The sequence below is a fragment of the Melopsittacus undulatus genome, chromosome 4 (assembly GCF_012275295.1).
Source record: "Melopsittacus undulatus isolate bMelUnd1 chromosome 4, bMelUnd1.mat.Z, whole genome shotgun sequence".
Classification (NCBI taxonomy): Eukaryota; Metazoa; Chordata; class Aves; order Psittaciformes; family Psittaculidae; genus Melopsittacus; species Melopsittacus undulatus.
Window position 1 is genome coordinate 40,491,657 of NC_047530.1, and position 26,832 is coordinate 40,518,488.

At 35.8% G+C, this 26,832-nt stretch overlaps 1 protein-coding gene across 1 annotated transcript in view; it reads left to right on the top strand.

The window, feature by feature from the left end:
- HEATR5A (HEAT repeat containing 5A) overlaps positions 1-26,832 on the top strand; it is a 66,660-nt gene that overhangs the window by 2,687 nt on the left and 37,141 nt on the right. The window contains exons 3-13 of the mRNA XM_005149296.3: positions 6,372-6,455; positions 8,045-8,303; positions 9,344-9,555; positions 14,171-14,279; positions 14,796-14,945; positions 15,208-15,379; positions 18,133-18,293; positions 20,748-21,003; positions 22,068-22,223; positions 23,016-23,266; positions 26,517-26,628. Of these exons, the coding sequence (XP_005149353.2) occupies positions 8,178-8,303; positions 9,344-9,555; positions 14,171-14,279; positions 14,796-14,945; positions 15,208-15,379; positions 18,133-18,293; positions 20,748-21,003; positions 22,068-22,223; positions 23,016-23,266; positions 26,517-26,628 (1,705 nt within the window). The 5' untranslated portion in view covers positions 6,372-6,455; positions 8,045-8,177. The remainder of the gene's footprint in view (positions 1-6,371; positions 6,456-8,044; positions 8,304-9,343; positions 9,556-14,170; positions 14,280-14,795; positions 14,946-15,207; positions 15,380-18,132; positions 18,294-20,747; positions 21,004-22,067; positions 22,224-23,015; positions 23,267-26,516; positions 26,629-26,832) is intronic.

Consider the following 26,832-nt stretch of genomic DNA (forward strand, 5'->3'; position numbering starts at 1 on the left):
TTGTTAGAGGGGACAAAGTGTGTCAGTAGTGTCTGCTGTGGAGCTCAGGAAATGGCTGGTTTATATTTCTCAATAACTGAATGTAGCTGTTTCTCCATTTCCTGGAATAGTTCTTCTCACGTGGACATAAAGATTAAAGTAATATGAAACATGAAAGCGAAGTTTATGTACTTGTTACTGTGATGAATGAATGTCTTCCAAAATCAGTTTTTAAAAATGTCTTGAATGCATTGCATTGCTAAAACAGCTACTGCATTTCCAGACACTTTTTTGGAGGGTGTTTTTTCTCTTAATTATGTCAAGCTTTGTCCTCAAAACTTCACAGAAATCATTCGGCATTCCTAGAAGACATTGTTCTGTCATTTCTTTCACACTTCAGCAAATGTATATTGTGTTGTAGCTTCTATCAGTCACAATTATGGATGAGGGTTGTGGGTGGTCACATTCTTTGTGCAAATATTTTTAAAACCAGCAAGCCCAGAACAAGGATTCTAATGGACTTTACTTAGATCTTTGTTTTCCTTTAAGTTTTATTGCTTCTTCAGATACAGGGTGATTCTTCTGCATCTTAGAGAGCAGTCATACTTGATAAGCATTTTGCTAGAAAAAACAGTCATTTGCAATGGTTCCTGTGGGAGTAAACAAGTGTATGAGCATCATTGTTCACAGAACATCAAAATGCAGACATTGCAACATAGATGAAAAGTATCTGAGGAACTAATAAGAATTCTGTTTGGGCTGTGTGATATTTGCTCTTTTGCAGTGTGAAATGCTGCATGAGCATGGCAAAACCTGCATAGGTGTAATATATGAAGATGCTCTTGGGTTGCCTCTTTAGCAAGTACCTGCATAAGTGCTACTAAATTGTCAATGGTAGAATAGATACATATTTTTCCTGATGCAAATTTCTTCATGAGGAACACTGTTAAGCAAGAGTGTGAAAGAAAGGGGTCTTGTTTCAACACCTAAGATTTCAGAATCATATTTCTAAGCTGGATAATTGCATACAAAAATATGTAAGTGGAAGTTGTCCTAGTCTGAAATTTTCAGCAGTAGTTAGAGGAAATGGATGGTTGTGTAATAATCTGGTATTTTTTGTTGCTCTCAGTCAAACAGATTCTTCATTGCTTTTTGCTGTCTGGGATAAGCATGTGATGCAAGTGTGCTCATATTTTTATTTGAAAAGGAAAATAGCTTGATTTGTGAGTGGAGCTGAATCCCTTCATAATACAGAATATGCTGTAAAATATGAGTACTCAGCTGTGAGATTTACTGTCTGGTGGTTTTTCACTTGCTAGTGCACTTAGAATCTGATACTAAGAGTTATGGTTCTTCTTGATTTAAAAGTCTTAACATTTTGGGTCTTCTCCTCCATGGCCTGTTATTATTTTTGCCATGTGCTCAGGGTCATGATCTTGTGATAACCTTCTCTTGTGGCCTATTCCTGAAAATTGATGTCAAACATCACTGTTCCATCTTCTCCATGTTTGTTTCCAGACTTCCCCACTGCTGGCAATATAACGTAACACTGCAAAATACCTGGTGTTCTTCTCCCACCCTCATCCTTCGCTCTCTTGGTGCTGAAATGCCCTAAATTTGCCTGTGTGTTTTCTTTCAAACTGCTTACAAGAAAGCAATGAAAGGACCCATGAAATTCTCAGCTTTTTTTAGCTGAACGAGAAGTCAAGAGTGATTAACACTGCTGAACATAAAATGTGCACAGAGGGGTGTCAGTGTTATGTCAGGACCACCAGTCACCTGCCATTGCCTGTGTGGCTCTGCAGAGTGAGAAATTTAAGGCTTCTGAGAAAAGACTCAAGCTGTCTGAATGCTGAGGATCCTGCTACACAAGGGATATTGGAGTACTGATGCACTTAAGTTGACACTTTTATTTAGGTTTGCCTTCTAGTTCTGAAAATTTTGAGGCAGACTTTGCTTCTGTGTTAGTTGGTAACAGTTTGTAGAAGTCAATAATTAAACAAAGGCTGCTATGTCTTTTGAGTAATAAATACCTTTTTTAGTGCTGAGTAGTCCCACTTCAGTGTCTTTCTAGTCTGAGCTGGAATTTTAGTTCTTTTTTCTTATTAAGACTCCATAATTGTAGTTTATTTAAATCAGATTGTTTTGGTGTGCTGTAAATTCCACCTAGATTACCGCTGAAGATAACTCAGTCCTTCAGTTGCTGGGCAATCTGGTGTCTTGAAGTTGCTAGGAGTTTGATGCTGCACCTTTTGCCTTTTCCAGACCTCTGTGCTTCCTTATGTTTCCCTACTAGCATAAACAACACACTGTAACTATTGGATTTTGGTCTGTTGCATTCATTACTAGCAGAATTTGGCTGGCATTTTAAGTTGTTTTTTTTTTTTTTTTTTTCGGCCCAGCTGGCTAAAAGAGCATGATGCTCGGTTTCTCTTGTCAGAAGTAAGCCCCAGGGGGCTGGGCAGGAGTTCTGTTTGTTTTTGGGATACACTCTAAACAGGTATGTGCAAGGGCTTAACACAGGCTAGAGCATCGATCCTCTTGCTGTGCAGTCAGCTCAGATGCAAGGGCAACGATCATCCCATTAAACTTTTAAAACAGTGCTGCAGGAGTAACATTGATCTGAACTGTTAATGAGTAGAACTAAATGTGTCAGGCTGGAAGGCTTTCTCTTAAATGTATTGGTTTACTTATTAGATAGGTGATAGTAAGTCTTGCTTTCTGAGGAAAAAAAGCATGAATTTGGAGTCTGTTAAAATATCACTGCAGTGTAGTGAAGGACAGCTTGAAGATAATGAGCATTCCTTGTCTCTTTTTCAGCAGTGGGATGGTTGTGGCATTGACTGTATAGTCAGCCCAATGGTAGCTGTTATGAAAACACTGGTAGTTATTGCTAGTAATTTTTAAATCTTATATCATTACTGTTACCAGTTAGTCATTCATTACTGGCAAGGAGTAAGTTATAGTTTCTTACAAGAATAATGTCCTTTGCTAGACTACTCTTTGGTACAAAACTGAATCCATAGGCTTTTTATTTTTAAACTTTTTATTGGATTTCATGCAGAGATATTTTAATACTTGTGAAGTTAGAAAAGTATAAATAATAATTATTAATGTAAGTGAAACAGCACTTTATTTTCTTTGCTAAGTAGTAGATATAGATCCTCATTTAGATGGTATACTAGATCCTCATATGAGTATCACACTCAGAGAGCTGAGGTTTATCTGATTTCTGTTTGAGTACAACTTTTTCCAGTTAAAGAGACAACTTTTGTAACAGCAAGAGATCAAAGATGAGAAAACTTAAACTAAAATAAATTTGTAAGTATGTACTTGATCTATGTGTTATTTTCCGTTACTCGTACTGATCTGCCTTGAAATAATGAGTCATAATTTAAGGGCTTATTTTTTTAGCAAGAGATCAGTTAGGAGTGTGCTGTATTGCAGATTACTTTTTTTTTCTCCTTTTTTTTTCTTTTTTAATGCAGAGAGAAAATATGCCATGGGGTGGAAAGAAGAGGGAATGTAAAATTCATGAAGTTGCCACAATTGCTCATAGCTTTTAGTTTGTTGTGTATTAATTTTTGTCTTGGAATTTCAATGGAAGGAAATACATCAGTCTATGAATTCTTTCCCTCAGCTTTTAAAGCCTGAGAAGATTACATATCTCAGAACAAACTTGATACACATAATAGATTTTTTTTTTGTGTCTTTTGTTCTGTTAAAACTTTGTCATTGGTGTCCTGTTGGTTCTCAGATTTTAAAGCCAGTTGCTCAAGGCAGCTATTCAGATGTCTTACTCTGGTTCAGTCACCTTTTTTTTTTTTAAAGATGACTAAGTCCCTCTTTTTTGCGTTGTGGTTAGTTAGGAACTGTAGAAACTCAATTGCTGTTGCCTTTTAATGCTTGATTTGTCCTATATTCCTTCCAATATACACGGCAGTATTCCATCTAGTGCTTGTTCTGAGAGTTTTTCTGATTTCTTTTCTGGTCAGTCTTGAACAGTTCTGCTGGTCAAATTGGCAGTCAGCAGATGAGAAATTCTTCCATCAGTAGTAAGTAGGAACAACTTCTGCCTTATTCAATAAATCTTTGAGACAATTTTGTAGCATAGTGTAAGTATAAAATAGACTTACTTCATAGGAAAAAAAGAGGGATTTTTTTTTATCAATCTGTTCTTGTAGCTCTGATAGGAAAGTAAGTCTTATAATTACTTTGGTTATATTAAGACCAACCCAAAAGTATGCTGCATCACACTAGCTAGAAAATGAAGATATTTTTATTAGCCTTGTATGCCTTTTAATTGTTGATGGTATAGCATGTGTTTCGTTCAATCAAATTGTACATTTATTTTTCCAGATCTGTTTTTCAGGTTGAGAAGCATCAAAATTATAACACCAGGTGAAGGGGACTGTCAAATTACTCACATTTTTAAACACGCTTGGGTTGTTCTTGCATCAATTCAGTAGTCTGTGATGATGTTCAGTAAAATTTAATACCCGTGGCTGGAGTAACATTCAATCTTCCACTGTGCTTGCCTAGCCTCTGACATGGCTATGCCATTCCTCTAATTATGTCATGGCTCTAATTAGAGCAGAGTTGCATCCATGTCTGCACAGTATGTGTTTAGGTTTGTTGTTTCCTTCTGCACTTAGAAATTGCCTGGTAACATCTTGTATATATAACAAGGATATATTTAATATTAATCTAATGCAGCTCATCCCCACATTCTGTGCTTGTGTTCTGCTTTGCATAGCTGTGTAACTACTGTGCCTTTTGTGCTGTTCTCCACTCTTCACTGAAAAACCAGTATGCTGCAGTAAAAACCTGACTCCCTACATTCTTGCCTTTCCTCTCACAAATTTGTATGCCTGTGCTCTTTTTTTGTGATTATTTTTGAAGCTTCATAAGGATCCCTGGTATGCAGGCTTACAGGTCATTAAAGGGAGTCTCAGTATTTGGGGTAAGGTTTTTTGGGTAGGGTGGAGAATCCACTGCTTCATATGTTTCATATAACCATGCTTGTTGACCAGCACTGGAAAGATCAGGTCTGTGGGGATTTTTTGCTGAGTGGGCAGTTCTCAGATTCTACAAAACTAAATCTTGCATAATTAACAATCAATCTCTGTAATTCAGAAGTGATGGCCCTTTTTTTGTGAAATGGTAACCATGTTAGCAAGTGTTCACTGTAAAGATCAGCAACTATACCATAACATCTTTCTTTTTAATTTAGACTAAAAAAAAAAAATCTAGATTATTTTTACTACTTATGCAGTAGGAGTATCTCATTTAGAAGCAAGTTACAATAACTTCAGATGGTGTTGTTTAGGGCCTTGTCCAGTGGAGTCTTAGAAACCTCAAAGGGTTTCTATAACCATTTCTTTCTGTAACCTCTCAACACCTGTGCCAGTGGCTGATAATCCTTACAGTGCAAAATCTTTTTTCTTCTATCCAATTGGAACTTTTCTTGCTTTAATTTATGTCACTGGTTGTATTATTTCCTCCCATACCCCTGAGTAAAGAACCTGTCTTCATCTTCTCAGTAGCTTTGTGAAGGCTGCTGTTAGGTCTCCTTTAGCCTTCTCTTTATCAAACTGAGCACTGGTTCACCAAGCTGAAAGTTTTGATCATTTTTAAATCTACATGTACTATTTATTTGTTTTCAACTTCAGTCTTTTAGAGACTCGTCAAAAAGAGACTCCTTTAACGTTGGCACACAACCTGAATTTCATGCCCTGCCAGACTAAATTCAAGTTGCGTGAGGTTTAAAAGGAAATGGTTTTGCCCATTAATTCTAATATTAAGATTGTATATGGGAGGTAGGGGAATGGATTGATAATCATCATGTTTTGTTGTATCTATGGTATTATGCATGAATTTTTCAAACAGTTGAGTTACCTTTGCCAGGTCTCTTGGTGATTGATTTTGACATGAATGCTGCGACATTGTTTATGACTTGATAATAAGGATATGGTCATTTATGATAGCATTCCGTACTACTATAATGAATATTTTGCTCCGATGCTTTTTTAGATGCATTGAAGTAATGTCGGTTTTATGATAGCATTGGAATAAGCTTTCTAGAAAATAATTATGGCATTATGCTGTTTGAGCTTTTTTTAGAATTAAACTGAATGAACAAAACAGAAATAAGTGATTTAATTAGTGAAATGAACCAAATTGCATGGTAAATGTGGTGGGTCTGCCCAATTTAAATGTAACATTTAAAAAGATAATAATATGATGGAGCTTCAGTCTAGTGTCTTTTTGGTGAGCTGTTGCTTAATAAAAATTGTGAATATTTCAAGACTTTGGTATTCTTTTCTGTAGCACAGACACTTAAATCTCATGTGCTTTCCTAAAGTTGATCTTTTTGTGTATTCTTTTTCTAGAAAGTCAAGTTCTTGACGTCCATTGTCCAAGAATCTGGAGCAGAAGAGAGACAGTTTTTACAATGATGAGAAATCACCTGCTAGGTAAGTTAAGTGCTAATGTGTGGCAACAATCTGTGGTCTTTTCAGCTGGGGAAAACTGAGAATTGTAATCCATAGCTGGGTATGTAAATTGGATCAGCTGCTGTAGCAGTAGGTGGTTAGAGATGTTAGATGTTGGGACAGGCTTTGGGTGAGGGGAAAAGAAGTGCTTGTGACTTGTACATCTGTATGTACTGCTCAGTATGTAATTTCCACACTGAACAGTGATGAAACTCTATTCAAATATTCAGTGAAATACATAATTCTACTTTTTTTTTGATGTTGGAAAAAAAGTGAGGCTAGAGTTACATTCTGTGAGTTTTCTTAGAGTGAGATTAAGTGATAAATTTTGAACGTCTATGTACCTAGGCAGATAAAATTATATATAGGTATAATGAGCTATGTGTATGTATCTTTGCTTGTCATTTTATAACGTGGTGCCTTTTCAGGCTGTGTGGTATTTCAGGTAAATTTGAAGTGACAGTTCATTACAGTAAATTAGAAGTGAGTAATTTCCTTTGTTAGTAAATTTTACCTTAAAATGTGCAGAAAGTAGTAAAAGTAACCTTCTGCTGTGCATTTGATGACAATCCAAGTACTGAATAATTTACCATTGCTTTGTATTGCCCATTTACTGCTTGTTGGATCATTTTACACTATAATATTGTTACTGTAAAAAAAAAAAAGAAATACATGTTCAGCAGTCTCGGTGACCTCTGGAAAGAAGAATTTATTGGGAGTTGAAAATATGTTGACATTTTACCAAAGTCTCCTTGACTGTTTTTGTTCGTGAAGCCTACAGAATACTGTAGTTTGTAGTTGGAGGCTCTATGGCACATAAATAGTGTGGAGGAGAAACTTACCATTAGAAGAATTTTTTACCTTAGTTTGCTTCTAGTTATGCTTATTGACAACATAATTTCAAAAACAGTTATGTTTCACTTCTGTCTCTCAGACTAAACATAACTTCTTTTGAACTCTGAGTTTCTGAAACATTAATTTTTCAGATTGTATTTGGTTTATTGTTTGTTGGTTTGTTTTTTTGGTGTGCTTTTTCTTAAAGACAGTGTTAGAGGTTTTTTTCAGCAATGGAATTCTACTTTTTCTTTATGCTCTGTTTGGCATTGAGAATACATAAAGTGATAGAATAAACATATTAGCATTTATATTTATGAGTATAATTAACAGGAGTTTGTTAGCAATAGGTTATTTCCATTGCTGCCTTTAGTTCTAGAGAGTAAAAGTAATTATGTTTGGGGCCTGTTGGCCATTACTTTCAGGTATATGCATGATAGGGTATCGGGAAAACTCATTTTATGCAAAAAAGAAAAAAAAAAGAAAGAATAATAGTTCAGTGCTAACTCCTCTGATATATTCTGAAGTATATTTTTTAATTGACATATTACATTAATACCATAATCTCATTTCCAAAACCATTATTACTAAAGCTACTTGAATAAAAATAGTGTAGTTTTATATTTTTTGTATGTTTTTCTTTGAAAATTTAGTTTTAATACGCCAAGCATGACTGTAATATGATTGTTGACTCTCTAGTGATTTTTTTGTTTTGTTTTGTTTCTTTTTCTGTTTAGGTGTTCAAATTTCTGCTTCAGTCACCAGACATTAATGAGGAAGAAAACTTGACTGGGCAGCACAGTTGTGGCAGTTTGGCAGGGCTTTTAATTCCACAGTGTCTGCGGAGAGATTTGAGGAAAATTTCAAGGAATGGAGTTAGCTCACAGTTTACTACTTAATGAAGAAGCATATAACCAGCTCGGTGAATTTCAAAAAGCAGAGTTCATTTTTGAATGGTTACGGTTTTTGGAAAAACTTTTACCAGTGACTAGCAAAGTAAGTATAATGAGACTTGAGAAGAAAAGCACATTATAGTTATTTCTCTCTGGGATTTCTGTTATTTTGTTTAAAAACAAAGAGCTTTATTCAGTATAATTTGCTTCATATTTTTCGTGTACATGAAAGTATTTTTGTGCAATGAAAGTTTGTTCTGTGTTAGCTGTAGCTTTCGAACTGTTACAAGTTTTTGGTCACAGCCCTTCAGATGACAGAGCCACTTGTCCAGTGAAAGGATTTTTTTTCTTTCTCTTAATTCAGATAATTACTACAAGATTTTGCAACCTCATGATGAAGAATGGAAGTCATGCTTCCCCCTAGCGTGGCACAATTGCTTCATAGTTCTCTAGCAAGCAAGAATGTAACATTTTTCTCTTATTTTATTTTCATAGTCAAGTGGTAAAATATGTTTCCAGCCAACTTTGATTTTCTGTTCAGTACGTATTAAGTAGGACATGTGGATATGTAGCAGTAAAGCAACCTAGATAATGCTATGTAAGAGTTATGTTCTTTGTGTAAAGATGTGCAAATGAAATACAGTGCCAGATGCTTTTTTTTTCTTAAAGAAATTTAAAAAAAAATTCTATAAGACTAATTAGATGATCATTTTAAGGGAAGTTCTTTCCTTTCTAATGCTCAACTTCTTGAAACTCTGCTAAAGTTCTTCTTTACTACTTAAATTGCTATTATTTCTAGGATTTGTTTTATTTTAAAACAAGCATAAAAGAAGCAAGAAAATGCAGTTTTGTTTTAGCAAGACAATTATACAAATGCTGTGGTGAAAATACACTTGAAATGATACTAGAAAGAATTATGCTCTGAAAAATGCTGTGTTTTTTTTGTTTGGTTTTTAAAGAATAATAAAATATTCACGTATTTGAGGTGGCTTTTCTCTAAGTAGAAAAGTGCAATAAAATGTTAATTTTAAGAATGTAATATTATCAGAATACTAATAACAAAAGGTAAAGATAATCAGCATTAATTGTCTTCAGCTTTTAAATTCAATTGAAGTTTAACTGGTTACCGATCTTTATTTCCAGGCTGATATAAGGGAAAATCAGAAGAAACTAGTTGAGCAATTGACTTCTTTATTAAACAGTTCACCAGGACCTCCTACCAGACGGCTTGTTGCCAAGAATTTAGCTGTACTTTATAGCACTGGAGACACTTTTTCTGTTTACCAAACAATTGACAAATGCAATGAACTAATTCGGAGTAAAGATGATTCACCAAGTTATCTGCCTACAAAACTGTAAGTATTTGTTTTAACCCCAAACTTCAAATCCAGTAATAGCAAGAGAAACAGATTTATGTGGTGAGAGGTTAATGAAGGAGAGGGTGTGCTCCCTTATTTCTGCCCACTATCCCATAGAGCTTTGTGTCATGTTGCATGTAGAATTTGGGAGCCTTCCTGGTTAGAATCATTCTTGTGGGTGTTGCACAGCTGCAAAAAGTAGTTTCTTCTTTGGTATTACATCTCTAAAATTTTTAGACTTGACTATTACAGAAGAGAAACTGACTTAATCTGAAGGCAAATTCAAATTACTTCCTTCTCTCTAGATGTTAAACCAATTTTATTTTAATCATTTAGTATATGGTGCCTTTGGGGTAGAATTATGAGTGATTAAATACTTTGGTATCACTTTATATATTCCTTTCTGTGTCTTTACTGGAAAGTTCTGAGTAAGAAGTTCAGCTGCATGTTTTGGGGGGGGATGAAATTCAGGTAAATACCTTACAATGTACATTGTCCTTGAAAGTTTAATAAGCTTAAAATACATTTTTCTTCCTTATTTAGAAGTTTCTTGTTATTATTTATATAAGTATACCATGAAATCAGTTATACTCAAACATTTTAAAATCACATTAGTTTTAACGCTTTGAACAGAGGCAGTTTGGTGGCTGATGGGAGTCAGTGCAGGTTGTATATGTTAGAACAAAATTTGACATACCTAACTAGCTATTATTTACTGGAACCACTGGAAATAAATGTTTTGAGTTATTTGAAAGCTAAGCTAAATTAGTTTACTTAGGAGTGTAGGAATGCTAAACTCAATGCTGAAACTCAGGGCTATAATGACCCTATAATGAATAATAAGTGTGCTTTAACGTAAACTGAGGCCAGTTTATGCTATATGTTTTTGTTCAGTGAAGGGACAGAACCAGCCTGCAATATGTATTGCCATATTGAATAAACCATGCTTTACAGCACACTGATTATTTTAAAAAGGTGAAGAAAGTTTCTCAAATGTAACTTAATTAGCATTAATTAAAAAAAATCTTTATGTGACATGATTCATCTGAGTTCACTGGCAGAAAATACATAAAGAACATAATAGTTTAAGGTATTGTATGTGTGCATCAGGAACCAGAAAGGTACAAGACAGTTGGTGATTTCCAGCCAGACAACTGAAAATCAGGCCAGAGAGAATACCAGCAACGGCTAACACTGTTACAAGGGCTGGTGTTTGAAAAACACAGAGAAGGTAGTAATAGTGCTGAGAAGAGCAATGAAATGAGCAAGCATAACTCCAGGTACAAATATATAGTTATTGAGCACATCTCTTAATCCAACTGGGAAACTGGACTTAAGTAGTTAGAAACATCTGAAATGTTTGTAACTAAATGCCTAAAGCACAGCCAGCAGAACAGAGAAATGTGCACTGATACTGCAGGATGGGAAACTGAATCTTAAGGTGCAAAATATTATGAATAACCTTTATTCCTGAAACAAGACACATCTTTCAGTATAGTGAAGAAAACTGAAAATAAAGGTAGAGCTATTAAACATCATTGTGCATTAATTATACAGTTTACAAAGCAGAGTAGAATCTGCCTTCCTCCTTTGCTTCACATGCTTATCTTCTTTGTGACAACCCAAGTGAAGTTTCCTGAAAGTAGATTTTTGCAAGGAGTCAGATACGTTTTCCAGTACCACAATGTTTTTGTTTCCCTCTTGTTCCAACTGACCTCTTGTGTGGTCTTATGAGTTAAGAATAAGGTTACTATAAAAGGTCTTAGTCTTGCAAAATTAATTACTGCTACTTCCAGCTCCTCAGCAGTGAGTTTCAATAACATTATGGGTGAGTTGCTGTGTGGAACAGTACTCTGCCAGTCTTCATTGCTTTGGCTGCAAGATGCCACAGTGGAGGAAGTGGGATGTTGTCAGCATAGCAAGAAGGGATGATGGAGTTTATTGGCAGCAAGGCAGAAATGGCAGACAGACAGAAATGGCAGATACCCAGTGAAGGCAGAGAAGTAACTGCAGGAGAAAGAGGTAGCAGTGTTCAGAATCCTGATGGGTATGTAAGCAGTAGTGAGGAGAGGAGATAAGGGAGAAAGTGGAGGAAAGGGGAGCTGTAAAATATGATTTGCTTTAAAAAAGGTCTGGAAATGGGATTTCTTATAATACTGACTGAGACAACAGGCTATAGAAGAATAATCAGAACTACAGAACTCTTTATTGAGTAAGATCTTTCATCTTGGGTGGCAAGTGTAAATACTTGGTGATCAGTGAAGAAAGACTGCTTTTTTTCCTTTTTTTTTTAAATCATGACTAAAGTGTTGTCTTTGTTTGCCATCTGTCCTTATTCAGCATACATGCCCATGTTGTCTGGTAAAAACACTCAGCTGTCATTGTTCACAGTGTGTTGTTTCACTTGAAAACTCCTTTAAATACAGTTTATAGTGAATTGTTCTCTTAGCCCATAAATTATAATTTTTCTTTTTTCGCATAGGTGGAAAACCTAAAATGTTTTAGGCAAGCATTTTGAACAGAACCTTAGATAGGTGCTTTATCTGCTAAAATTGAGTTTGATGTGAATGACATACACCAGATCAGTTAAACAGATCATGTAGTGTGGATACAGCTTCTTACTTTACTTCAAATTACGAAGTTTTTTAAAATATCTGCTAGTGTTGCTTTCAAACCATAAGCATTTTGAAAACATTTGCCTGGTCAGCAGGCTTTAATAGCTGGTATCAGTGGTGTTTTGCCACATGTTTAAGTATTTTAGGTCTGCGTTACTTTAATAGCTGATGTCAGTGGTATTCTGCCACATGTTTAAGTATTTTAGGTCTGCATTTTTGTTAGTACCTCTCCAAGTACAATTGCTAAGGCAATATTTGAAAGAAAACAACTTAAATGTATCTTTATATAGAGAGTTGTATGTCAAAATGGGGCTATGCAGTGAGGGAGGGAAAAACACAGGGAGGCTTTTCCCTGCAAAAACCTAAATTTACACGCTTCCTTAGAAACTTGTTACTTGACAGATAAAGTGACTCAATACAGTTTGGACATAGTGAAGAAGCATTTGTGGGGAAAAGCAAATGGACAACTACAGGCATGATAAAAATAAAATCCTAGAAGGCAATAAGAAGAGCTTCCTGAGGTCCTATGCTTTTAACTTTTATAGGAACTTAAATATTGATACATGGAAGTAGTTGATTATATGTTACTCATAAACAAATGTTGCCACTTTGCTGCTGGAAAACACTGTTCAACTGTTACTGATTTTTTTCATAGAACACTTAAGCAGGTCAGAACAGCCAACCATGTAAGAGTGTTTGCAGGTTTATACCATGATGTAATAAGGTAGTTATGATTTGGTTATTGGTTTTTTCTGTAGATGCTTGTTAAATATTCCTGATTTGGATTATGATGTTAAATATACATTATTTAGTTTTTTTTGGCTAATTAAGCAGTGTATCTGTGACCATCAGATGATCAATTTACTAGCAACGTTTGTAATTTTATGCTCAGCCACACCATCAACAGCATTAAAATCCAAACTTGTTGGTGTATACTGAGTTGGATAAAAGTAATAATGAAAAATGTTGCTTTAATGAAAATAGGATTTTGGTATGGTAAGAGATAAGGAATATCAGTTTTGTTTCTTTTACTTTGCTTTGTCATTTAGGGAATTACTGTTAATAATAAATGCATTTTTCTAATCAAGAATGAGTTCAATATGTGGTTTTAAAATTCTTTATGTGAAACCTGATTTTAGGTGTGCAATAAGTAAAGTGTTGAATGGGGTGCTGAGCAGTGTCACTGCATGTTTAAGAAGATCTGGTCAAAGACTTGGAAGCTGTTTAATGATACAATTTCTTTTTTCCTTATATGCATAAAATTAATTTGTTTAGTTCTAGATCTGTCAATACAAAAGCCAAGGGTTTTCCTTAATTATAAAAAGGAAAATACTCTTTAATTAAACAGCTCTCCCTTTTTTATTTGCTCAATATTTAGTAATTTTTGCTTTTGCTAAAGGATATGGCAGTGAGCATAGAGTCCAGTTGTCAGTTGGAAACTAAATTCAGAATTGTGTACAGTGAAAAGGACATGGGTTTATAGTTTTATTTCCTTCAAGGTGTTCCCTTATTGCATATTGTTATACATAAATGCCAGAATTTTAATTACTAGACCTTTTACAGTCTATTATTGACCATCGAGTAATAAATAAACCTGTCCCTGGCTACTTCTAGTGGCATCTGCCATAGCACAATGTCACAGGCTGTATGATGCAAGGACATGCTCAATTTCTTAGATAGAAATTAATGTTAATATTTAAAGGTGGATATGCAAATTGTATTACTATCATAAAATTTATCGGAAGATTGTACTACCTGAATTCTTATGTTGTCCAAGTTGTTTTTCCAACCGTTGTATCTGCGTTTCTCCTAGACTATGTGCCACACACAAACCATTTTTTTTCTTTTTCTTTTCCTTTTGATAATTCACTTAACATTTTTGGGACATTCTGTTTTGTTATTTTGTTGTTTGCCCACTGATTACATTAGTCGTCCTAACCCCCTTCATCTATTACTGCATCCATTTTCACGCATCTTTGGATTTGCTTTTGTTTTAGTGCTGCGGTGGTATGCTTGGGCTATTTATACAAAAAATTGGGAAGAATTTTGGGAAACAGTTTTACTGACACCGTTGGGAATGTGCTTAAAGCAATGAAGAATGCAGAGGTATTGGAACAGCATGTTTAAAAAATGATTGGAAAAATAATATGATGTGTACTGTTGGTAGCTGGACCAATGAATATGAGAAAGTGCATGATATCAAAGTATGAAAAAATTGTGGAAAGTCATAGGATAAAAATCAGTGTCTAAACTCAAGAATTACTGGAGAGCTGATGTGTTATGACTATAAAAAGATGGATCATAGCTCTTCTCAATCTTATTTCATGAAAGAACTTGCTAAACTAGAAAATCTAATTGCTTTATTAGTACGAAGATCTTTGCTCCAGCTTGTACTTAATGTTTTGAGTGCTAGTGAGTACTTTCTGGTAGAAAATAGAATTACTGTTTTCACTTGCTTATAGAATTACAGAGCAAGTTACCTGCTTTAACTCACTTCAGCATAAACAGATCTCCAAAAGCTTAAGACCCAAATTTTTGTTTACATATTTCAGTAGCTGCCATTTTGTATTTCCAAGGAGCTTAGGTTACAGAACTTTAACATTCCTCTTTTTAATTTTTCAGTCTCAAGGTCGTTATGAGATCATGCTTAGTTTGCAAAATATATTAAATGGCTTAGGAGCTGCTGCTATCCCGTGTCATAGAGATATTTACAAAGCTGCCCGATCCTGTTTGACAGATCGATCCATGGCAGTCCGCTGTGCTGCTGCAAAGGTAAACTGCTTTAACACTGTTTTTCATCAAGTAAGATCCCTAAAAAAAATCTGGTTTAATGGATTACAAGCCCAGCAGTGAATACGTTGTTTGCTTATCTTTATTTATTTGAGATTGCATTGGCAGCAAAAAATTAAGTTATTTTAGTATGAAGCAACATGCTTATTTTATTATGGAGAACTTTGTGTATTATGTAGCAAACTAAAACTTTTACTGAGTGCTTTTCCATGTCAAAACATTTTTGTTTCCCTTTTTTGTCTAGTGTCTTCTTGAACTTCAGAATGAAGCTGTATTTATGTGGAGTACAGACCTGGATAGTGTTGTGACCTTGTGTTTTAAATCCTTTGAAGGTTCCAATTATGATGTACGATTAGCAGTTTCAAAACTTCTAGGCACAGTACTGGCTAGAGCTCTAACATCTAAACAGACAACAGGTAAAGTTTGTGCTCTGCTGATCCTTCATCTGTAAAAATCTGTTAGATGATAAGAAACTCTCGAGTTCTGTTGAAGCCTGAAGTAAAATCACAATGTAAGCTTCATCTGGCTGGTCATCTCTCTGGTTTGGTCTGTTTTGTAACATTTTTCTTGTGAAGTGTTATGGTTTTGGTTGTGTTTGACCTATATAAACATTTATAATAAACAAGGAAAAACAATCGGTAAAACTGTTTTTCTCTGTTGTAAGATTTTTATTGTATGGAAAGAAATTAGTAGCCTCAAGAATTTAAAGGCAAGACTGCATTAAACAGCTTGGAAAACAATAAGGTTTGAGATAGTGCCTCTTTGTTAAACTAAAGAGTTAAGCATATCTTTGGGCTGTTTTTCCACAATCGTCAATTTCCACATCTGGATTGTGTAGCAGTACAAATGTGCTAAGAAGCAGAAATGAGCGTGTAGTTTTGTTTGCTTAACAACCCACATAAATTTCTGCTGACAGACAGTACTTTATCTAATCGAAGCATTTTGGTACGAAGGTAATAACTCCAGTCTTCAGTGTCATTCAGAGTGGGTGTTTCTAGTCCAGTCTTAGGAGCCCAAAACTAAATATCTAACTGTAATCTAAGCAAAATACCCTGCATCTTGTTATAAGGATTATTCAGACTGTTCTGCTTTTAATGGCATCAGAGAAGACCTTCGGTGCAATAAGCAGCAAATGACAACACTGCATGCCTTTAAGCTCATCATAGAAACACAGAAGAGTTAGGGTTGGAAAGGATCTTATCATCTAGTTCCAACCTCCCTGCCATGGGCAGGGACACCTCACACTAGACCAGGACTAGACCATGTTGCTCAAGGCTCCATCTTACCTGCCATTGAACACTGCCAGGGATGGAGCATTTACCGCTTCCCTGGGCAAACCATTCCAGTGCCTCACCACCATTACAGTAAAGAACTTCTTCATTATATCTAACCTAAACTTCCTCTGTTTAAGTTTAAACGCATTACCGCTTGTCCTGTCACTACAGTCCCCAGAGTCCCTCTCCAGCACCCTTGTAGGCCCCCTTCAGATAACTGGAAGGCTGCTATGAAGCCTTCATGCAGCCTTCTCTTCTCCAGGCTGAACAGCCCCAACTTTCTCAGCCTCTCCTCGTATAGGAGATGCTCCAGCCCCTGATCATCCCTGTGGCCCTCCTCTGGACTTGATCCTGCGTTTCAGAATTCTCAAGACTGTGAATTTTCATTGAAGACTCTGAAGTCTTGATTTCTAAAGTATTTTTCTTTTGGAGAGAATTATTATGTTACAGGGGAAAAAAACAAAACAGTATTTGTCTTTTCCCAGTAAAGTAAAAAAAATAAAAATAAAAAATACTGAGCCTCTTTATGGACTCGGTACTTTTCTTCAGAAATACAGCTACATTGCTTACAGAGTTTAAAGTGCTAAGATAAGGTTAAACAAGAAGCTCGTCAACTGTTTGGTTGGCTTTTTAATTTTGGTTATTTTTAGTTAAAAAGAAGAGGAAACTAAGTGAGACATAAGCTAGGTGGTGCTAGAAGGGGCTTGGGGAGACCTGGAGGCAGTACATAAAGAAGTGTGTAGTTCTGAAGTTTTTATATTGTATTCAGTAACCTGCTGATACTTGTTTGGGTTTGGGGTTTTTCTTTGGACATGATTATTTCAAATCCTTTCATTCATTTTCCCACTTCAATACTTGGAAGAGAATGAAAAATGCACTGGAAATTTTATGCCACTTACTTCGCACAGTGTGCAGTTGTCATGCTGTTTGTAGTCACATACCCCAGCGTGTATTTCAAATGAAGTTTCTGACAAATAAAACAACAGAATAGGAAATAACGATAAATAGTTTTCCTAGAAAATCATAAACATATCCTATTATTCTCATTCTTTTGTAGGGCTAATCATAGAATCATAGAATAGTTAGGGTTGGAAAGGACCTTCAGATCATCTAGTTCCAACCCCCCCATGGGCAGGGACACCTCACACTAAACCATATCACCCAAGGCTTCATCCAACCTGGTCTTGAACACTGCCAGGGATGGAGCGTTCACAACCTCCCTGGGCAATCCATTCCAGTACCTCACCACCCTAACAGTAAAGAATTTCTTCCTTATATCCAATCTAAACCTCTGCTGTTTAAGTTTCAACCCGTTACCCCTTGTCCTATCACTACAGTCCCTAATGAACAGTCCCTCTCCAGCATCCCTGAAGGCCCCCTTCAGATACTGGGAGGCTGCTATGAGGTCTCCACTCAGCCTTCTCTTCTCCAGGCTGAACAGCCCCAACTTTCTCAGCCTGTCTTCATATGGGAGGTGCTCCAGTCCCCTGATCATCCTCGTGGCCCTCCTCTGGACTTCTTCTAACAGATACTTTTGTTTCTAAGGGAGCTTGTAGCTGTGTCCTTATTTGGGTAAGCACAGCAGAAAGGTAATCTGCTTTGGAATAGAGGGTTGTCTTTAATGGTAGGGTAAACATATTAGGTGATGGTCTAAACTATTTAAAGATAGTTGAATCAGAAAAATTTGAAAAAATATTTGGGTTTGCTGGAATACTGAGTCCCACAATGTCTTAATTTCTATTGTGAAATTATGCTCAAACAGCATTTGAATTTGGTTGTGGTACTGAACTTGTGCAAGTTGGTTTTTTTTTTTCTAAAACAGAGTTGAAACTTTTCTTCAAAAATGTAACTGGCTGAACAGAGCTGTTCCTCTAAAGGTTTACATCTATTCTTAGCATCCACCAGGCATAACTTCCGCAGAATCTCTTTGGAAGAAGCGATGGAGCTACTGGGAACTGGATTTCTGCGTGGAAGTTGTGGATTTCTACGAGCCAGTGGCGACATGTTGAAAGGGACCAGTTCAGTCAACAGAGATGTTAGAGTTGGAGTCACTCAGGTTTGCATTGCGTTAGTTAAATTTTTTTGCTAAAAATCCCTATAGCTGCTTTGCTCTCCATGTATCTCTTATTTCATCATTGTTTTTGTATCCATGATGACATGTATGTACTTTAAAATAAGGATTTACATCTTGAGTTATGCTAGAATAAAAAAAACTTCTGTTGTTGCTTATAGTTTACCTGGCAGTTTGCATTTCTCAAACTTAAATATATATTATTTCTGAATGCTGCATGTGATCTGAATTTCAAGTGATATAAATAAGGACTTTCTTCAAATATTTAATTTAAAACTTAATACCTTATGTCTAAAAGTGAAAGGGAGAAGTTACATATGGAATAGTTTCCTTCTATATAGGGACATTCCCAGTCCTGTTCTGAAAGAATGATTTTGCTATGAGTAAATGCATGAAAAATAAGGGAAACATAATTTAGTGGGGAAACCCCCAAATATCTGTTTTGCTGTTTTCCTGGATGATCAGTTAGAGGATGGAATCTTGTTAACTGAGCAGGACTGGAGTCAGACCACATAGTGCATGCTGGTAAAAACAGAATAAATTTTTCAGATAATATCAGATTGACTTTTTTTCTGGAAATAGTATTTTAAACAACATTTATGTGGTAAGACCTAGATATTCAAATGTTAAACCTCTGGATCAAGACTGAAGGTCATGTTGAACATTTACATATCAAACAGCTGTAGTATTTTTATATGTTACAGTTCCCACAGCTATCTGATACATCCCCTTTTCCAGTAAAGGGGCTTTTTCAGTTCACTTAAACCTCTGCAGTGCAAAACAACCTGTAAATTAGCCTCAGTTACTGGCAGAAGCTGCCAGACCTTGCTCTGAAACATCTAGAAGGTGCTCACAAATTGTCTCCCATGCTCAGATCATGCTGGGTGGAAGCATTAACTTCTGGCAGAGAGACAGAAAAGCTGGGGAACAATAATACCTTGACAGCTATTTGCCTAGAAAATGCATGCCAGACTCCTAGGGTGTTCTGTATACATGGTGATTTTATTAGTTTTCCAGGAATAGATAGCTCACTGTTTTGACTATTTGTACTGCTTTTTGGAGGTTGTCTCCTTTTTCATGCATTTCTATGTTAACACAATAGTACCTGTGCTAGACAGTACACGCTAACTCTACCAGAACTAGTTAAAATAGTGCAGTGTTTCTTTAAGGAAAACTTGAGAAATAGTGCATATGTCAGTGCCTGTGAGTAGAAAACACTTGCAGTTGTGAAATGTATTAATTACAATGTGAATTGCAGCTTATTATAAATTAAAAAATAAGAAAACCACTGAAGTTTACTTCTTACATATAGAAGAATTGATATTTATTCGCAACAAAGCCAGGTTCAGGATACAGTTGTAACTGTAGCCATGGCAGTATGACTCTTCGCAAGTCTTATTTATTTTGTTAAATTCCTCAGCTTTCAAATCTGTGAAACAAGGGTAATATACTGGTTATTATGAAGTCTAAGTAGTATTTGTCGAGCTATTAGATGCTAACAGTATCTAATAGTAAATTTCTCCATTTGTAGTACTTCACTTTCTTTTATGTGAATAATTTTGTTGTTAATATTAGACATGAGACAAAATATATATAAGGCAAATATAGAAGTTTGTTGATATCAGTACAAGTTGTGGACTTTCTTATGAGGAATTTTGTGCATTCATTTTCATATTCTCATTTTTTATATTCCCTTTTCTTGATGGTAACACATCTATCCATTTAAAAAATTCAACACATGCACATGGAAAGCATTTGTAAGGGAACGTATTATGTGGCAAAATAAATGGTCTTGTGATTAGATTTGTAAAGTGACTTTGCATTCTTTGTCTTTGTTGTGACAAATGTAGTCTTTTTATTGTACCTCCACTGCAAGGCAAACAAATTCATTGACATGAAAAGCAGTGCTTGGGGACTGCAAATATTCCCTAATTCAAAGCCTGTAATAACAAAATTCTCTCAGGGTTATGGGTTATAGTTTTGTAGTATAGTAGTTCTTAAAATGCATTCACACATTAAATTTGGGTTCCATGTGCAGAATGTTAAATAGCTGGAAGCTGTTGTTCAGTGGGACCAAACACAATGTTTTACATAACAAGTGCCTGTGCAGGGTAAACTGCCATTTCTCACACTCTAGGATAAAATAACATGGGCAAGCAGCTTGAATTAACTTACAGTAAAAGCAGGCTACGATATTGCTAGTACAGTTTTGATAGTAATTTACATTATTTAAATAGATTAAAACAAAATTTGCAGCTACCTGAAAGTGAGAATGTATGGGATTTGTGAATGTGTAAATGTATAAGTAATCTCAGTTTAGTGATGTTTTAGTTGTGGCAATATGCAGAGATTAAAAAAATAAATGTATGCAGTATAGTTGGCAGTGGTTTTCTGGCTGATACTGCTCTAAAATATGTTTTCTTTTCAAATTTCTTCCAGACATATGTGGTATTTGTCTCTACATTAGGAGCACAATGGCTTGAAAGGAACTTCTCGGCCTTCCTTTCCCATACTCTATATCTTGTGTCTCAGTCTCATTCTAAAGCTATTCAGAGTCAGATGGATGCTATCGGCTGTCGCCGCTGTGTTTCATTTATCCTTCGAGCTACAGTAGGAGGCCTTCTTGGGGAAAAAGCTCAAATTGCAGCTGCCAAGGAGATTTGTCAGGCCATCTGGAAACTGAAGAAAGTTGTGGGTATGGGTCTAACAAGATTATCCATTTGGGCCTCTGTTTTTCCTTTTTAAGTAATTGTCTAATTTCCTAATCCAGAGACTGCAGAAATAGAATATATAGTACTGATTTATTACCATAATAATGTAGAGAGCTTTTAATGGACTGCTTTGTTTTTAGCTTAAGCTGATTTATTTGTTTGTGTGTCTATACTCACACAAGTGTGCGCGTCTCTTATAGCATTCTTCCCTGGTGATATCATTTTAACCAATTACAAATAAAATAATAAATACATGCAGTAATAACATACAGACAGTATTGTAAGCCAGTGTATGTCTAGCCAGATTCTGCCACCTTGTTCAGAGCAGCTGATGCTGCTGATGGTTCAAAAAAGAAGCATTTGTTCCTGATTGACAAAATGAGCATTTCTCCTGGTGAAAACCTCTCTTGCATGATATAGTCATGTATACAGCTTCCAAAAAAAGCTGCTCATTTCCCACCATAGGGTAAAGAAAGAGAATGCTGAGCATAACCAGTCATCCTGTTATACAGCTGCTTATTGTATCCCATTTAAATATCTAAATGTTAAGTGTCTCAACTGACATAACTGTGTCCCAGAAGATGAATTTTTCAAAACCTCCAGATTTTTTATTTCTTTTTTATTCCCCACCACCCCACTTTCTCGCTTTCTTACTTCCACTGTTTTACTCTTTCCTTCTTTTTTTGTCCCACTATGTAGTAAATGGCAAGTTAAATCAAAGCATGACCTCAAGTCACTTCAGTGAGGCTGAGAATAGCACGCTCAATGGCCGCTGTTCCCTGTCACTCAAAGATAAGCAATTTGGTAGTTTCCATTTCAGCTTCCCACCTACCCTCACAGATGTTACTACACTATCCTTGTGAGTAATAGGAATATGCTTGTCTCAATGAAGGTAAACCTTTCTGAGAACAGTTTGGTCAAAAATAATGGTAATGATGAAAGCTCTTTTGGCAATATAAACAACTTATCAGAGCAAAATCTTTGTTCTGATCTGCTTGTTTCATTCTGGCAATGGTTTCATGGGGATCTTCCTGTATTGTGTTATCAGATGGTGCAGTGAGTGACAGTAACTTGGAAACAAAAATTAGTACAACAGATGTAACAGCAAGTCAGCATGTGCTTGTGTGTGCACTTCAGGAACTTGGAAGTCTCATCCATGGCTTGGGAACTACAGCAGCACCATTACTACAAGACTCCAGTACAGGTACAACCCCTGAATTATTTTGTGAACAAAATACATTCATTTATTCACCGTAATCTTCTCTGATTTCTTATGGCTAGACAGTCAGTATTTTCAAATCTGCTGGGTTCCTTTGTGTGGCACTGACCATCACAACCTTTCTTCTGATGTGCAGTCTTCTCACCCAGACCTCCTTAGTTTTCTTCCACTTAACTAACAAAGCCACAAAAAAAACAAACCAACCGCACAAAAAAAAAAGACACAAAAACAGAACAAGAAAGGGGTTGGTAAGCTTTCATGCAGTGCGAAATCTTCAGGTGTTGTCCAAAAAGTTCTGTATCTTCTCTGACCTTCAATAGTGCATTAATTTAAAACAAACGAAAAAATCCATGTCAAATTTAACTCTGTTAATAGTTGTATTTTAAGTCCAACACTTCGTAATGTTTACAGTAAATCTGTTCGTTTGAGCTGTGTATCTTCATCTACCTTTATTTAGCTGCATTTATTCTGGATGTGTTCAAGTGGACATCTGCTTTCTTGATTATACTTACAGATAGAGTCTATGCATGTTTGTGGATAATTGTGTAATATGTTAGGTTTTCTTCATGTTTTTACTTTTCAGGGTAACTTTTTTGAAAAGTATTTGGCTATTTCAATTTTATAAGAAATATTTTCCAATAAAAATCCATAGTACTTTTTAAAGAGAAGCACAGACACTGGATAGTGGTGTGTTCAGCAGTCCTTTGTGTACATTTTTGCTTGTTTCACAATCTGCTTGCATGTTTCTTAAGCGTGTTAATGCATTTTATTTTTCAGGAGTTCTGGAAGCTGTAATTTCTGTCATTCTTCACCCCAGCATTTCAGTTAGACTCACAGCAGCTTGGTGTTTGCGCTGTATAGCAGTAGCATTGCCCTCCTATGTGTCCCTACTCTTGGATCGTTGCATTGAACGTCTTACTACATTGAAATCCTCCCCAGAAGCAGTAACCGGCTACAGTTTTGCAGTTGCTGCTTTGCTGGGTGCAGTAAAACACTGTCCTTTAGGAATTCCACATGGAAAAGGGAAGGTATGGTCTGAACACTTTACTTACAGGCCGTTCTTTATTTTATTTGCAGTACTATTTGCATGTATTCTTTATGACATAACCCAGTATACTAATGAGATACTTTATTTCCTCGAGAAGGTAATTTTGAAGCATACCATAAGTCAAATAAGCAAGTGTTTTTCTCACATTTGTCAGGATTTTGAATTTATCAGGAAATGTCACTAATGACCACTCATACTTTTATGTTTTTCTAATGAGGAAGTTTGCTGTGGGGATAGGTTTGTTGTTTCAGGACAGAGGTCAGTTCTGTGGAGCTGTAAGGTCTGATACTGAACAGCCTAAGAAAAGGTTTACCTGGAGAAGACATTTATACAGTAGAGTTACATTTTTCAGAACTTCAAACTAAGTTATTTATAGCAAGATCAAACCATCTGCAATTCTGGCCCAGTTTGATGTTGGCTTGAATTAGAAAACTGTCATTTAAGCAGTGTTAGTGCTGATAAAAGGCTAGTTTGGAGTAGACTTTGCCAAAGGAAAAAGATCATTTATATTTAAAAACACGATTAAACATATATACAGGGAGTGTTGCGTGCTGTGGTGTTGGAAACAAGTTTCCTAGAAGGAAACTCATTCAACCACAGATTAAGCAAAATTAATAATTCCCAGGCCTGTTAGTGACTCTCCAGTGTACAGTTTAGTCAGTGCTTACACCAATAACATCAATTATGTGTTATCTTGAAAATCTTTGGTCAAGTCCATAGAGATCTTTAATCAAGTCCAACAGATACATGCTTTTGTTTCATTTTACAGAAGGTAACAGCAACCAATTTCTTGTGTTAACATAGTCTAACTTGCAGTCTCACCAAGATCCAGTCTCTCCACTAGCACAGATAAGACATACTGTGCACTGAAGTTTTAGGGATATGCCATTGTAGAAATACAGACCAGGAGATGCTGTTTCCATCTCAATGAGAACTTAATTCATGGAGTTACACTCCCAGTTGGAACACCACAATGCAACATAAATGTCAGCAGTACATGCTAATTCTCTGCATAATGTAGACACATTCTCGGTTCTGAAAATACCTTTTCTGGAGCCAGTGGACATTAGAGAAGTGGCACACTTTTATTCAAGGATTGTGAAGTTGTTTATTATTACGCCACTGTAAGATGAAAGGAATGCTTTAGTACATTTGGAGTAATGTCCCTTGTAGTGACTTGCAGTGATTCCAAACCACCCTTTCCCTGTTGTTACTAACAGTTTCATGCCACTCCTGAATAGACATTGCTCGCTGCAGTTCTCCACATTTAAAGACCCAGCTGCTGATGAAACAGTTTATAAATGTTAGAAAAAAAACCCCAAACACCTGAAAAGCCTGTTTTTCTTAGCTTTTGAAATTTTTTTCTTATGATTACTGGAAAGACCATGGGGAGAGAACAAAATTAGTATAATTTGCCCAGTTATATAGAAGTGCCATTTAAATACTATAAACCTCAATATGCAGAACTAAAGTTAACAGAGAAACTTAATTGTTAACAAAGGTTTCTTTTAGAGAAAAATAATAGGATGAAATAGGATCAGGAGGAGGTATGGGATGGCACAGAAAAGTGTGGGAGAAACACTATTCTGTGCTAACCTGGCAGGGAGGAGAACAGCAAAGCTGACAAAAGCCCTTCCCCATTCTCTCCTCGGAACACTGCCAGATTCCAGGCTAGCTCCTCTTCTGGGGAGCTGAAAGAGACCAGTGTTAAATAGAGCAGTTTTGAAAAGGAAATATCAAACATAGACAGTAGTGAAGTACTTAACAGACAGTATTTCACTGTCTGTGAAGTACTGGACAGAAGCTGTGTTATATTAATGTATTTTCCTTTGAGAGAGAGGTTAGAGTTGCAGGCAGAACCTGTTGAGGAAAACAAAATAATTAGTGGTTTTGTATGTACTTAGCATTCTGTACTAGTGCTTACAGTTCAAAAAATCTTTCAAAAATAAGACATCCTAGTACATAGAAAAGTTGCCATAAATCATTAAATGAAATCCTTTCTAGGATGTTTGTCTTACAGGTAATTTAAGTATACTAAACTGTAAGTGATTTTCATTAGTATAATTTAACAAGGGTACTGCTTTAGAGTCAAGTATTTTAACTCTGTCAGGAATCTATATAAATAGATTTCTTCATTTGCAACCGCCTGGTAGCATTATGGAACTGGGGAAACTAACATTTTCAGAATATTGAGGTTTGGAAGGGAAAAAATTTCAAACTTTGATAAGGAAAACTTTCTTATGCAAACTTTCGTGACATGTTTTATAAGTGTGAAAATAAATTTTAGAAGGATGTTGTCTATACTGCCCAAATAAGTTATAATGTGCAAAAAAAAAAGGATAGAAGGATGTTGTCTATACTGAGGCTTTTAATGGTATTGATATTACTCTTCTTACTTGTAATACTAATTTATAAGCAATTTGTTTTGCTGAACATACATAATGCAAAATATAAGAAATACTTTTTGGTGTAAGGGAAACATGATTGAAGCAAACCAGTTGCAGAATGCTTTGAGCATTTATAGCCATAATTGTCCGTAGACACAGTGCTAGTTAACTAGCTACTTGTAAACTCTAGATAGTTTGTGCTTTAGGAAGAGTGCAGATTATCACCTTGCATGTAGTAGGCATGTGCAATTATTACAGAGAAGCTAAGACAGGATTAATTAACTATACTAGCAAACTTGTTTGTTTAGTCAGACCATTTATTGATTAAAATACTGACAGAATCACAGAATCCCAAGGGTTGGAAGGGACCTTGAAAGATCATGTAGTCCACCCCCCCTGCAAGAGCAGGGTAACGAAAGACCTTATTCTAAAATAAGGAGAAAAATATTGTTACCCCTCTCACAGCTGCTTCTGAGCTCTAATTCGTACATCTCATGCTATCCTTTTTCTACGTAGTGACATAAAGTATCAGAATGCTTCTATACTTGCAGTGCAATTCTGCAAGAACTATCACCTGTCAGTGTACTGCTGATAAAAGAAAGGGGACAAAGCAGCAAGGTAACTTATCTAGTACCCCACAAAACTTTTGAAGCCATTCCAGACTAGTACTGAAGTCAGTCATTGCAACTTCATGAGCCTGAGTTTATTGTCAGAGTACGAGATAAAGATAGCATTCAGTTTTGGGACACTGAAATAGAATTAAGTATCACAGCAAATAATATTGAAATTACATATGGTAGTTACTAACATGTTTATGCTCTGTTTTTGTCTTTAACTTTGAAGGTAATCATGACAGTAGCAGAGGATTTGTTGTGTTCTGCTTCTCAGAACAGTCGCATTTCACTGCAGCGAACACAGGCTGGATGGCTGTTGATAGCTGCCCTCATGACATTAGGTAGTAGCTTTCTACAGTTTTTCTTAAATTGCAAGCTGTTCTGTGGTTTGTCTCTGACTTTAACTGTTTTGATATTTCATTTAATTTGCCACTGCAAAATAATACTTTAACCCCCTCCCCCAAATATTGATAGAAATATTTAGAAAGTATTTCTAAATAAAATATTACCATTTTCTTTTAAATTTGCTATTAGTTCATTGGGAG